Source organism: Macaca thibetana, chromosome 12, assembly GCF_024542745.1.
Source record: "Macaca thibetana thibetana isolate TM-01 chromosome 12, ASM2454274v1, whole genome shotgun sequence".
NCBI classification, from domain to species: domain Eukaryota; kingdom Metazoa; phylum Chordata; class Mammalia; order Primates; family Cercopithecidae; genus Macaca; species Macaca thibetana.
In genome coordinates this window covers 26,619,258-26,633,087 of record NC_065589.1, presented here as the reverse complement: position 1 = coordinate 26,633,087, position 13,830 = coordinate 26,619,258, and the positions used below count along the sequence as shown (strand labels likewise).

Here is a 13,830-nt window from a genome sequence, read left to right as displayed (position 1 = left end):
ATAAATATAGTTTCATAGTATGTAAATACACAGTACGTAAATATATACAGCTTCAGTTTCATTACACCATGAAGGGTAATCGTCTCATTATTCATTTTCAAAACATTTTTGGCAATTTTTGCATAAATATTTTTGATAGAATCAGCATGTTAAATTCCCAAAAGATATTAAATTTATAAATTAATTTAGGGAAACTTGACTTTTTAATAAAATTGGTTCTCCCCATCAAGGAATATTATATGCCCCTAGTTATTCCGGTCTTTTTGCTGCTCCTCAGAAAAAGGGACTTTTTGTGTTTTGTTTTGTTTTTTCATTTATGAAACTGATGCACCACCTACTGCCCTAAGGAGGCAGGTGATTTTTTGTTTTGTTTTTCATTTAGAGGTAAGTTTACTACTAGATATTTTCATTTTTATTGTTGTGGGAAAGACATCCTTTTCCTAAAAAAAAAAAAAAAAATTACATTTCAAGACTGATGCAAAGCTAGGTGCTGTGGCTCACACCTGAGGTGGGCATATCACTTAAGGTCAGGAGTTCAAGACCAGCCTGACCAACATGGTGAAACCCTGCCTCTACTAAAAACACAAAAATTAGCCGGGTGTGGTGGCATACACCTATAATTCCAGCTACTCGGGAGGCTGGGGCAGGAGAATCGCTTGACCCAGGAGGTGGAGGTTGCAGTGGGCCAAGATCACGCCACTGCACTCTAGCCTGGGAGACAAAGAAACTCTGTCGAAAAAATCATCATCGTCATCATCATCGTCCCAGCACTCTGGGAGGCCAAGGCAGGAGTTCAAGGCTGCAGTGATCTATGATCACGACACTGTACTTAGCCTGTAACAGAGTGAGACCCTGTCTCAAGCCAAAAAAAAAAAAAACCACAAAGACTGCTGCTGCTGGCATTTTGGAAAGCCGCTGATTTTACAGACTTCAATCTTACCAAAATCTCATGTGGAACTTCCTATGGCCATAATTGTCTGACTTGCTTAGAGTCCTGGGGTCCTGTGTACCAACAAATGCCAGGTAATAAAATAATGGGATGAAAATACAATAAAACAAACTGGAAAAAAACGCTGTTATTAATTTATACCACATTCACTCTCAAGTACAGATTGCTGTCAGTAGTCAAAGCACAACCAGAGTATATCTGAGAGCCAGAAAGAACAGGGGAAATGATCTGGTGGCAGTGGGAGAAATAATGTCATCCAGACCACATAAAAATGACACTGAATTACAAATTCCAAAGTACAACACACAGCAATTCTAATCAATGCTGGAAATATGCCTTACCTCCTCAGGAACACCAATTCGTTTAGCGGGGATTTTCTGAAAAGAACTTTCAAAGAGGCTTTGTCCGAAAGAACCATAGTTCTCCGCAGCAGTCTGGGAATAAATAATTCCCTGTGTTTAAAAATAAAACAAATTTAGTGCATTACACTAAATGCACTAAAATAAAGTGCATTACATTTTAATTATAAAGATATCAAGATAGCCTACTGGCATTTCAAACATTAAGTAGCTTAAGTCAAAAACAAGTGAACAGTGCTGATATTAATTTTCCTCCATGTTGTCAAAGGAGTACAGTCCCCATCATCCTCAAATGGATGATCTCAATGGTTATTTTGTGACCTCCTCTTCCTCCTAAGCATGTCCTGGATTTTTTCATGAAAGACTTGCTTTCTGAAGGTCATGATTATGTAAGTAAATGAAAGAGGCACTTAACTTGGAACAATGGGACAGGGGACTCTGTTTATTTTAGTTTCCATTTGGCTTCTCTGCTTTACAAGAGAAGACTGGGCAATGGCTACGTGAGACTTAGAAAAATGCAATATTTTCTTGGCTTTTTACCTAGATTGAAATCGCAAATAAAGCATTTGAATCCAATACCAATAAACTAAAATGTTAATTGTTTCGAAATTTTTAAATGTATCTTTCGCTAGCTTTCTAAGGTCAGGAAAATTACTCAAAAACTGTATCCCAGGCCAGGTGCAGTGGCTCATGCCTGTAATCTCAGAACTTTGCAAGGGCGAAGCTGGAGGATCACTTGAGCCTAGGAGTTTGAGACCAGCCTGGGAAAAAAGGGAGACTGTGTCTTTACAAAAAATATAAAAAAGAATTAGCTGGGCATGGTGGTACACGCCTGTGGTCCCAGCTACTCAGGAGGCTGAGTTGGATCACTTGAGCCCAGGAGGTCGAGGCTGCAGTGAGCCGTGATCGCACTACCGCACTTCGCCCTGGGCAACAGAGCGAGACCTTGTCCCAAACATAAAAAAAGAAAAAAAAAAAAAACTGTATGTCACAGGATACAGCCATTTGTAATGGATTCAAACTGTTTTTTTTTTTTTTTTTTTTTTTTTTTTTTTTTTTTTTTTTTTTTGAGACGGAGTCTCGCTCTGTCGCCCAGGCTGGAGTGCAGTGGTGCGATCTCGGCTCACTGCAAGCTCCGCCTCCTGGGTTTACGCCATTCTCCTGCCTCAGCCTCCTGAGTAGCTGGGACTACAGGCGCCCGCCACCGCGCCCGGCTAATTTTTTGTATTTTTAGTAGAGACGGGGTTTCACCGTGGTCTCGATCTCCTGACCTTGTGATCCGCCTGCCTCGGCCTCCCAAAGTGCTGGGATTACAGGCGTGAGCCACCGCGCCCGGCCAAACTGTTAAACAAATTATGGAGAGGAGGGGAGGAAAGCAAAGTTAAAATAAAATTAGAAAATTTGGCAGTTTTAATTACTTCAAATGATACTGGAGAGATATAGTGGCTTCCAATTACACAATATGTTGCCTTTTATTTAAAGAAGATAAAATCTAGAAGTATGAAAATTTGGTCATTAAACCAAAAAAGTCTCTGGAAGGCAAACATGAATTAGAACTAGTAGGAGTGCCTTTGTCAGAGATGAGTTTACTAACTTCATGCTTGAAGTCAGGCATGCTTAGCCTTCACTGAGTGGCACATATAACACCTATTGACATCACAGAGATAAGATCTACAGATAGGCCGGGTGTGGTGGCTCACGCCTGTAATCCCAGCACTTTGGGAAGCCAAGGTGGGTGGATCCCGAAGTCAGGAGATTGAGACCATCCTGGCTAACACAGTGAAACCCCGTCTCTAGTAAAAATACAAAAATTAGCCGGGGGTGGTGGCAAGTGCCTGTAGTCCCACCTACTTGGGAGGCTGACGCAGGAGAATCACTTGAACCCTGGGAGGCAGAGGTTGCAGTGAGCCAAGATCATGCCACTGCACTCCAGCCTGGGCAACGGAGGAAGACTCCTTCTAAAAAAAAAAAAATACCCAGAATCGAGAATCACTTGTTTAACATTCTTGACAATCTGGCTGTAAATCAAAGAGTACTTCTGTAATGATAATTAGACTTTCTGGGCTGGGTGCAGTGGCTCATGCCTCTAATCCCAGCACTTTGAGAGGTCAAGGCGGCAGATCTCCTGAGCTCAGGAGTTCGAGACCACCCTGGGCAACATGGTGAATATCCATCTCTACTAAAATACAAAACTTAGCCCGGGGTAGTGGCGTGTGCCTGTAGTCCCAGCTCTTCAGGAGGCTGAGGCACGAGAATCACTTGAGCCCCGGAGGTGGAGGTTATAGTGAGCCACGATCACACCACTGCACTCCAGCCTGGGCAACAGAGTGAGACTTCATCTCAAAAAAAAAGAAAATTAGACTTTCTCATTTTATCTATGTTTTAAAGTCAATCTTTTATGCTACACTTGCATATTACCAAATACCTCTATCAACACCACAAATGGAATCAGAGAAGCATAATTTGTCAGTAAATTTCAATATAGATCGTTTACCTACAGGGGCAACACAATTGATCCTTACTCCACTGCAGGCCCATTCCAAAGCTAAAGATTTGGTGAGGTTGTAAACACCTGCTCTTGCAGCTCCAGAATGCCTTTGAAAGACAAAACATAAACATGACAATCAGCTTCTGTTGAGTATTTCTCTTGTTCCCAAGCTGGCAGGTATGCCAACTACCTGACAATTCCACCAGAGACTTCTTGCTATGGAGTCTGTCTTGTTGAGCTTCTGTCTAAACAACAAAGAAAAAACTATGTCCTTCAGTATTAAATCCAAGCCACAGCTGATGATCAAGCAACTCTCACATGGCATAGACCCAGATAAGGCTCCTCAAATCACTATGCAAGAGGAATACTTTCAAGAACTTTGATTATAAAGGAAAACATATCGGTAATTTTCAGGATTTCAAGCATGTGGTTGTTTTTAAAATCAATTTTAAATAACAAAGGTGGCGAGGTGCAGTGGCTCACACCTATAATCCCAGCACTTTGGGAGGCTGAGGCGGGCAGATCACCTGAGGTCAGGAGTTCAAGACCAGCCCAGCCAACATGGTGAAACCCCATCTCTACTAAAAATACAAAAATTAGCCAGGCATCGTAGCAGGCATCTGTAATCTCAGCTACTCAGGAGGCTGAGGCAGGAGAATTACTTGAACCTGGGAGGCGGAGGTTGTAATGAGCTGTTATTACACCACTGCACTCCAGCCTGGGCAACAGAATGAGACTCCATCTCAAAAATAAATGAAGTATGGGGTCTTGTGTAGATAGACACTATGGCTTAGAATTTCTAATTACAAGATCCTCAAAACCAAATATAGGATAATTTAATGTGAGAAAATTAACTTATACAACTAATTAGGAAAATTCTTCCAATCAAAGGCATTTGAAATCAGATGGTAAAAAACACATTATTTAGTAAATCTTGTTGGACTTCCTTTAACATTTATTTTAGCATAGGTCTGCTAGTGATAATTCTTGCAGATTTTCTATGTTTGAAAAAGTCTTTAATTCATCTTTGGTTTTGAAAGATATTTCAATGGATGCAGAATTCCGGGTTTGCATGCTTTTTTCTGTTGGCACTTTAACGATGTTACACCACTGACTTCTAACTTGCATTGGTGCTGATGAGAAATCTGTTCTGTCTACAATGTGTCTTTTTCCTCCAGCTGCTTTTAAGATTTTCTCTTCAAAAAAAAAAAAAAAAGATTTTCTCTTCAGCACTGGTTCTCAGCAATATGGTTATCATGTGCCTTGTACACTTTTCTTCATGTTATTTGTACTGGGATTTATTGAGCTTCTTGGATCTATAGGTTTATAGTTTTTAATCAAATTTGGAAAATTTTCACCCACAGTGTCTTCAAATTTTTTTCTGTCCCTGTTTCTCATTTCTCTTTCAGAGACTCCAACTGTCTCACAGTTCACGAAGGCTCTGTTTTTGTTTTTTGTGTTTTTGAGACAGAGTCTCCCTGTCACGCAGGCTGGAGTGCAGTGGCACGATCTCGGCTTACTGCAACCTCTGCTTCCCGGGTTCAAGCGATTCTCCTGCCTTAGCCTCCCGAGTAGCTGGGTTTATAGGCGTGCGTCATCACACCTGGCTAATTTTTGTATTTTTAGTAGAGATGGGGTTTCGGCATGTTGGCCAGGCTGGTCTCAAACTCCTGGCCTTAGGTGATCTGCCTGCCTCAGCCTCCCAAAGTGGTGGGATTACAGGCATGATCCACTGTGCCGAGCCTCAACTGAACATTTTACAAACTGAGTATGCCTTACTCAAAACGCTTGGAACCAGAAGTGTTTTGGATTTCAAATCCATTCAGATTTTGGAATATTTGCATATACTACCTTGTTTATCATCCCTAATCTGAAAATCCAAAATCTGAAATGCTCCAAAAAGCATTTCCTTTGAGCATCCTATTGGTGCTCAGAAATTATCAGATTTTGGAGCATTCTGGATTTTGAGTTTTCAGATCAGGATGCTCAACCTATATTTGTGTAATTTTTTTTTCAGTGCCTGTGTTATCTAAGGTTGTAGAAGAAGACCTTCTCTATTGCCTCTTAAAAATGCAATCTCTGGCTTCCCCAAAAAATGGAAGGAATCAGAATGTTGAAAAGATACTAAAGAAATCAGCAAATATATATGTATTTTTAATCCACACTTGTCAACTGCTAAACTTGTGTTTTTCAAGTTACTTCCTGGCATATTGTTTTTCTCCTGGTTCTCTTTGGATGGCCTTTAGATTCTTCTGAAAGAAATGACTGAGATAGGCCGGGTGTGGTGGCTCATGCCTATAATCCCAGTACTTTGGGAGGTTGAGGTGGGCAGATCCTGAGGTCAGGAGTTCGAGACCAGCCTGGTTAACATGGTGAAACCCCATTTCTACTAAAAATACAAAAAATTAGCTGGGCGTGGTGGCAGGCGCCTGTAATACCAGCTACTCAGGAGGCTTAGGTAGCAGAGTCGCTTGAACCCAGGAGGTGGAGGTTGCAGTGAGCCGAGATCGTGCCATTGCACTCCAGCTTGGGCAACAAGAGTGAAACTCCATCTCAAAAAAAAAAAAGAAAAGAAAAGAAAAGAAAGAAATAACTGAGATAGTAGGTTAAATAAGGTCACTAAGTTCTTTTTTCTTTCGGGGGGCGGGGACACAGTCTCACTCTGTAGCCCAAACTCCGCCTCCCAGATTCAAGTGATTCTCATACGTCAACCCCCCAAGTAGCTAAGATTATAGATGTGTACCACCATGCCTGGCTAATTTTTGTATTTTTAGTAGAGATGGGGTTTCACCATGTTGGCCAGGCTGGTCTTGAACTCCTGACCTCAGGTGATCTGCCTACCTCAGCCTCCCAAAGTGCGGGGATTACAGGTGTGAGCCACTGCCCCCAGCCCCACTGACTTCTTTTCTGAAAAAATAAATATCTATTGTCAATGGAAAAATTAATCAAAATCAAAATAAGAGTGAAATATGTCAAATTCCATTATGGTGAACTTCACAAGATATTCCAAATTCTACAGTCACGGATGTTGTAAGTTAGTCATTAGCTAAAAAATAAATTTGGGGTTATTCAAAGATACTTAATGTAGGCCAGGTGCGGTGGCTCACACCTGTAATCCCAGTACTTTGGGAGGCTGAGGTGGGCGGACCACGAGGTCAGGAGTTCGAGACCAGTCTGGCCAGCATGGTGAAACCCCGCCTCTACTAAAAATACAAAAAATCAGCCGGGAATGGTGGCACGCACCTGTAATCCCAGCTACTTGGGAGGATGAGGCAGGAGAATTGCTTGAACCCGGGAGGAAGAGGCTGCAGTGAGCAGAAATTGCGCCACTGCACTCCAGCCTCAGTGACAGAGCGAGACTCTGTCTTAAAAAAAAAAAAGAAAAAAGATATTTAATATAAAAACAACTTATAGGCCGGGCACAGTGGCTCACGCCTGTAATCTCAGCACATTGGGCGGCCAAGGTGGTCAGATCACCTGAGGTCAGGGGTTCGAGACCACCCTGACCAACATAGAGAAACCCCATCTCTCCTAAAAATACAAAATTAGCCCGGCATGGTGGCACATGCCTGTAATCCCAGCTACTCGGGAAGCTGAGGCAGGAGAATCGCTTGAACCCAGGAGGCTGAGGTTGTGGTGAGCCAAGACCGTGCCATTGCACTTCCAGCCTCAGCAACAAGAGCGAAACTCCGTATCAAAAAAGAAAAGAAGGCCGGGCGCGGTGGCTCAAGCCTGTAATCCCAGCACTTTGGGAGGCCGAGGCGGGCGGATCACAAGGTCAGGAGATCGAGACCACAGTGAAACCCCGTCTCTACTAAAAATACAAAAAATTAGCCGGGCGCGGTGGCGGGCGCCTGTAGTCCCAGCTACTCAGGAGGCTGAGGCAGGAGAATGGCGGGAACCCGGGAGGCGGAGCTTGCAGTGAGCCGAGATCGCGCCACTGCACTCCAGCCTGGGCAACAGCGTGAGACTCCGTCTCAAAAAAAAAAAAAAAAAAAAAAAAAAAAAAAAAAAAAAAAAAGAAAAGAAAAGACAACTTGTAATAGGCTAAACCTAGTATATAAATATTCCCCATAAAGACAACTAGATGATGCTCTCCCAAACCATGACTCCCAAATCCTCATCATTCTTGAGCTTTTCTTTGTAATACATACTTGAATATAAATGTTTTCCTTCTCAACCATTAAGAGTAAAAAGATCCTCCAAGTAAATGCCTTAGTTGTGATAATCCTGCGGCTTTAGGCGCCCTCCTGGATGCACAGCCCCAGAGCCCCAGGGCCACAGGCTCTAGTGTAGGAAGCCCTGACGCAGTTCAAACTCCTCTCCCTGGTAGTTAAGGCCTTTTCTGACTCCCACTCTGTTCCCAGCTATTAATTTCCATTTGGCCGCACCACCCATCATCACAATGAATTATTTGTAGTTCCCAAAAGCGCCATAATGTCTCAAATTTCTGCATCTTTACATAGTAAATGTCTCATTGACTTGGCTTCCTTTCTCCTCCTCCTATGTCACCAAAGTCGAGTTCACCTTCGAGACATGTTGCCAGGATGCTGCCCTCCTCTGTGCCCCTGCTTGCACACTTGCAAATACCTTTGCTGGAACATCCAACACCTTCTCTCTCTGGCTGATTATTGTCATACTTTGCTCCCCTACTAATTGTGACTCCCTCAGAGTGTGGACGGCATCTGATTCATTTTAGTATTTCCAGATGTACCTTGTGCAGGTACCTATACCGGTCAAGTAAACAAGTGACAGCCAACAGCTTCAATTTGTCTCTTAAGAGAGCTCAAATTTAAAACAAAGGAGTGCTCAATCTCTGACATTCACCCTCCTCATCTATTGTAGAGGATACCGAAACCTATGTCTTCCAAATCTCAAATTACAACACCATGATAATAGTGAAATAAAATTAGCAAGTAATAAGCAGCAAGTGCAAAAAAGAAAATATAACAGAGCAGACCACAATAAAATTGAAAATATCAGCCAGGTGCAGTGGATCACGTCTGTAATCCCAGCACTTTGGGAGGCTGAGGTGGGTGGATCACCTGAGGTCAGGAGTTAGAGACAAGCCTGACCAACATGGTGAAACCCCGTCTCTACTAAAAATACAAAAAATTACTGGGCGTGGTGGTGGGTACCTGTAATCCCAGCTACTCGGGAGGCTGAGGCATAAGAATCACTTGAACCCAGGAAGCAGAGGTTGCAGTGAGCCAACATCGTGCCATTGCACTCCAGCCTGGGCAACAAGAGCGAAACTCCATCTCAAAAAAAAAGAAAAGAAAGAAAAAAAGAATCAGAGGCACATAGATAGTAAGAATAGGTTTCCTTCACAAATTTTGTTTTGCCTATAGACACACATACACGTATGTGTTCTCTAGGTCAAGATGTAAAATTTTTTTCTTACTATGAGTCATGGTCAAAAGTGTGAAAGCCATTGGAAAAGGAAACGATTCTTAAAGAATAAAAGAAATATCTGAAACATATTTCCACAGCAAAGACTGTCTTTTCCATAGCAAAGACAAGTTGTGTTTTTTCCTCCAACCGAATATCAGAAAAGCCACTGATTTCATTTCAAAAATGTATTTTAAGCAAAGAAACTCTCATTACTTCTTACATATGCATGAAGGAGGATAAATTTCACTCATAAAGGAACTACAACTTTTCCAAAGGTCAGTTTGGCAATATCTCTTAAAATTACAGTGGCATTTGGCTTTGGACTTAGCAAATATACTTCTTGCAATTTAGGCCACACACCATCTGATGTATATAAAATGTTACTTACTGCAGGTTTTTAGTTGGGTTTTGGTATTAACAACCCAAATGCTCACCAACTGGAAATGGTTACATAAATCATTCCTTACTTATGGTTTATAAAGTGGCATATTAGTCATAAAAAAAAGAAGAAATCTCTTTAGATTTGGGTAAGAAAATATCTCCAGGATATTTGCTTCATTTGAGAAAAATCAAGATACAGAATAGTGTTTAAAGTATCCTAAATTTTTTGTTAAAATGTAGGAAAAAGACATGCCCCCAAAACTATCAACAGTAATTGCCTGTGAGGAATGGGAAATGCCAGAAAGAACCTACAATCTGAATTATTTCTTCCAAGATGCTAAAATAGGTAAATATGTTTAGTAAAGAATAATGAGCAGGAAAAGAAGGTATAGTGGTATCAATGGCCTGCACACCATTTTTTACTCTGTTTTTAGTAACATCACATTGATTTCCACCTGAGGAAGTACCTCTTGCCTGTTCTCAGTGCATGTCCAAGTGGTGATGACCGCAGTTCCTCATTCCTCAGGCTGACCATGCATATCAGAGCAACCTCATTTCTACAGTTTTTGGTTAATGGGTGAACACATGACTAGGTAGTCTGAATCTGGCAGTCTGAATCTGAACGGGAATGTTTTAGAAGTACTTTGAATTTTAAGGTCAATAAACAATAAATAAAACTTTGAAATTTAACTTCAATTTTAAGTTCAATTAAAAGAAAATGCTAACTATTAGGATCACAACTCATTAAAGGTATTAATGATCTTGATTTAAGAAATGTTCCCTATCCCGCTTCCCCCATTCAGAAGACAAAACTCAAAGACGTAGAACGAAAACAGTATAAAAATGCTTACGCAGCTAATGGAAATCCAGCTTTAGCAAGGACAATGATATTGACGATAGATCCTCCATGCTCTTTCATCCAGGAGTTGTAAACTGCAGGATAGAGGCAAACTCGATCACTAAATTTTTAAACAGTGTCCTGCTCCTCCTGATACCTTGTTTCAGCACAGTGCCTGTTTGGTTTATGTTTTACATGTTCATTTACATTTCCTTATAAAAAAGCCTGATTGAGGTAAAATTTACACATCATAAAATTCATCTACGTTAAGTGTGCAATGTAATGACTTAATAAATACACACAGAGTTGTGCAACCATTACTACAATCCAACTTTAGAACCTTTCCATCACCCCAAAAAGTTCCTTCACACCCATTTGCAGCTCAACCCATCCCCAGGAAAACACTCATCTTTCTGTTTCTCTAGATTTGCCTTTACCTTTTCTGAAAATCTCATGTAAAGAGAATCATACAATATGTGGTCTTTTGTGTCTAACTTCCTCCACTTAGAATCATGTTTGTGGCCGGGCGCAGTGGCTCAAGCCTGTAATCCCAGCACTTTGGGAGGCCGAGACGGGCGGATCACAAGGTCAGGAGATCGAGACCATCCTGGCTAACACGGCGAAACCCCGTCTCTACTAAAAACACAAAAAATTAGCCGGGCGAGGTGGCGGCGCCTGTGGTCCCAGCTACTCGGGAGGCTGAGGCAGGAGAATGGCGGGAACCCGGGAGGCGGAGCTTGCAGTGAGCTGAGATCCGGCCACTGCACTCCAGCCTGGGCGACAGAGCGAGACTCCGTCTCAAAAAAAAAAAAAAAAGAATCATGTTTGTGAGGTTCATCCATGTTGCAATGTGTTAATAGTTCCTTTCTGATTGCTGAGTAGTATTCTGTTATGTGCATATGCCATATTTTATTTATCCATTTATCAGCTGATAAACATTTGGATAGTTCCTCTTTGGGGCAATTATGAATACAAATCTTTGTGTGGTCATATGTTAACTCTGTTTAGCTTTTAAAGAAACTGCCAAATGGTTTTCCAAAGTGTCCCCACCATTTTACATTACTCTCAGGAATGCATGTGGGATGTAGTTTACATACACCCTTGCTGTCTGATTTTTTCATAATAGCCCTCTAGTGGGTGTGAAGTGGTATCGCACTGGAGTTTTTATTTGCATTTCCCTAACGACTAATCATGTTGATCTATACATCTATCCTATGTCAGTACCACATTGTCTTAAAATCAAGAAATAGCTGTGAAATCAAGAAGCGTTAAGTCCTCCAACTTTCTTCTTTGGCAAAATTGTTTTGGCTTTTCTGGGCCCTCTGCATCTCCATATATAGTGTAGGATCAGTTTGTTAATTTCTGCAAAAATGTACAGGGATTGCACTGAATCTACAGATCAATTTCGGAAGAACTAACACATTAACAATATTGAAACTTCTAACCCATAAACACTGAATATCTTTACATTATTTAAATCTTCTTTGATTTCTCTCAGCGGTGTCTGGCAGTTTGTAGCATACAAGTCTTACACTTCTTTTGTTAGCCTCATTGTTAAATATTTTATGATTTATATATGCTGGAAGCTCCACTTGATATTTGGCACCAATTCTACTCATACAAATCAAGATAATGCTGGAGATGTATCTCCAGTCTCTCTTCAATAGAAACCCGAATTCTTTTTTTTTTTTTTTGAGACAGAGTCTCGCTCTGTCACCCAGGCTGGAGTGCAGTGGCCAGATCTCAGCTCACTGCAAGCTCCGCCTCCCGGGTTTACACCATTCTCCTGCCTCAGCCTCCGAGTAGTAGCTGGGATTACAGGCGCCCGCCACCTCGCCCGGCTAGTTTTTTGTATTTTTTAGTAGAGACGGGGTTTCACTGTGTTAGCCAGGATGGTCTCGATCTCCTGACCTTGTGATCCACCCGTCTCGGCCTCCCAAAGTGCTGGGATTACAGGCTTGAGCCACCGCGCCCGGCCCCGAATTCTTAGAATTTAAAGATCAGACAAAATTAAATACTCAATCCTATTAAGGGCTTAAGCAAAAATAAGAATACCTTACCATTATTACCGACTGCTTCCCTGTGAGTTTTTACCAATTCATAATATACAACAGAAAAAAGAAAGTAAAGCCAGTAGAAAAGAAGACATAAAATACAACATATTCGGAATCTAAGACAATTTTTTCACCTTATTTTCACATTGCTAAATTTGGGATGCCTTACAGTTGGTGGTATCTCACAATTATAAATAGCAGTGTTTTTACTTTCTTAATGTATATAGAATGATGGTGAATTTCACAATTAATTATATCTTTGGCCCAATGAAATACAATAGTTATTTTTAAACAATACGATCATATACCTAGAAAACCCGAAACTAGTTTGACAAACTATTAAATAAAGCTGCAAATTATCAGTTAAAGCTAGAAGATAAATTTGAAAAAAAATAAGTTTTCAATAAACCAACAATAGTCCAGCTGAAAAATAAAGTGTAAAAAGAGTCCATTCAAACTAGCAATAGCCATGAAATATATCTAGGCATATAATCTTAATTTAAAGTGATCTATGTGATTCAAACCACAAACCTTTGCCAAAAGATATAAACAATATTTTATTAATGAAAAGATATGTTATGATGGAAAGATTCTATGTTTAAACATGTCAATTATTTCCAAGTTATTAAATTTAACACAATTCCAATCAAATTTCCCCAGGATTTCTGAGAAAGAAGCTTGAATATAAAATTCATGTCAAAGAATAAATGGGCCTGGTGTGATGGCTCACACCTGTAATCCCAGCACTTTGGGAGGCCGAGGTGGATGGATCACCTGAAGTCAGGAGTTCAATACCAGCCTGGCCAACATGGCAAAACCCCATCTCTACTAAAAATGCAAAAAGTAGCAGGGCATGGTGGCACGTGCCTGTAATCCCAGCTACTCCGTGGGCTGAGGCAGGATAATTGCTTGAACCAGGGAGGCAGAGGTTGCAGTGAGCCAAGATCACACCACCGCATTCCAGCCTGGGCAACAGAGACTCCGTCTCAAAAAAAAAAAAGAAAACAAGAGTAAATGGTCATGAATAGCCAAGAAAAGTTTGGAAATAAAAATAAATAAAGCAATATTTTCCATATCATATCAAATACTGAAAACTATATAAAACCATTTGTTTTTAGCACAAGAAAGAAGAATAACCATTTATTAAAATTATTCTATACAGACTTTCTGCTTCTGGACAAATACCACCATATTCATATATTTATTTATTTCCTAGTTCTGAAAATGTCTAGAAGAAATGATAACGCAGTAGTAGTGAACACATGTAGCACCCAAATCTCACCTTCTAAAAATCATTCCCGGCTAGGAGTGGTGGCTCACACCTGTAATCCCAGCACTTTGGCAGGTCCAGGTGAGAGGATCACTTA

The 13,830-nt window shown here is 40.9% G+C and overlaps 1 protein-coding gene across 1 annotated transcript in view; it reads right to left on the bottom strand.

The window, feature by feature from the left end:
- PECR (peroxisomal trans-2-enoyl-CoA reductase) overlaps positions 1-13,830 on the bottom strand; it is a 41,873-nt gene that overhangs the window by 9,336 nt on the left and 18,707 nt on the right. Inside the window, exons 4-6 of the mRNA XM_050751291.1 lie at positions 10,423-10,504; positions 3,807-3,903; positions 1,291-1,401 (exon numbers count right to left, since the gene is read on the bottom strand). Coding sequence (XP_050607248.1) covers positions 1,291-1,401; positions 3,807-3,903; positions 10,423-10,504 — 290 coding nt within the window. The remainder of the gene's footprint in view (positions 1-1,290; positions 1,402-3,806; positions 3,904-10,422; positions 10,505-13,830) is intronic.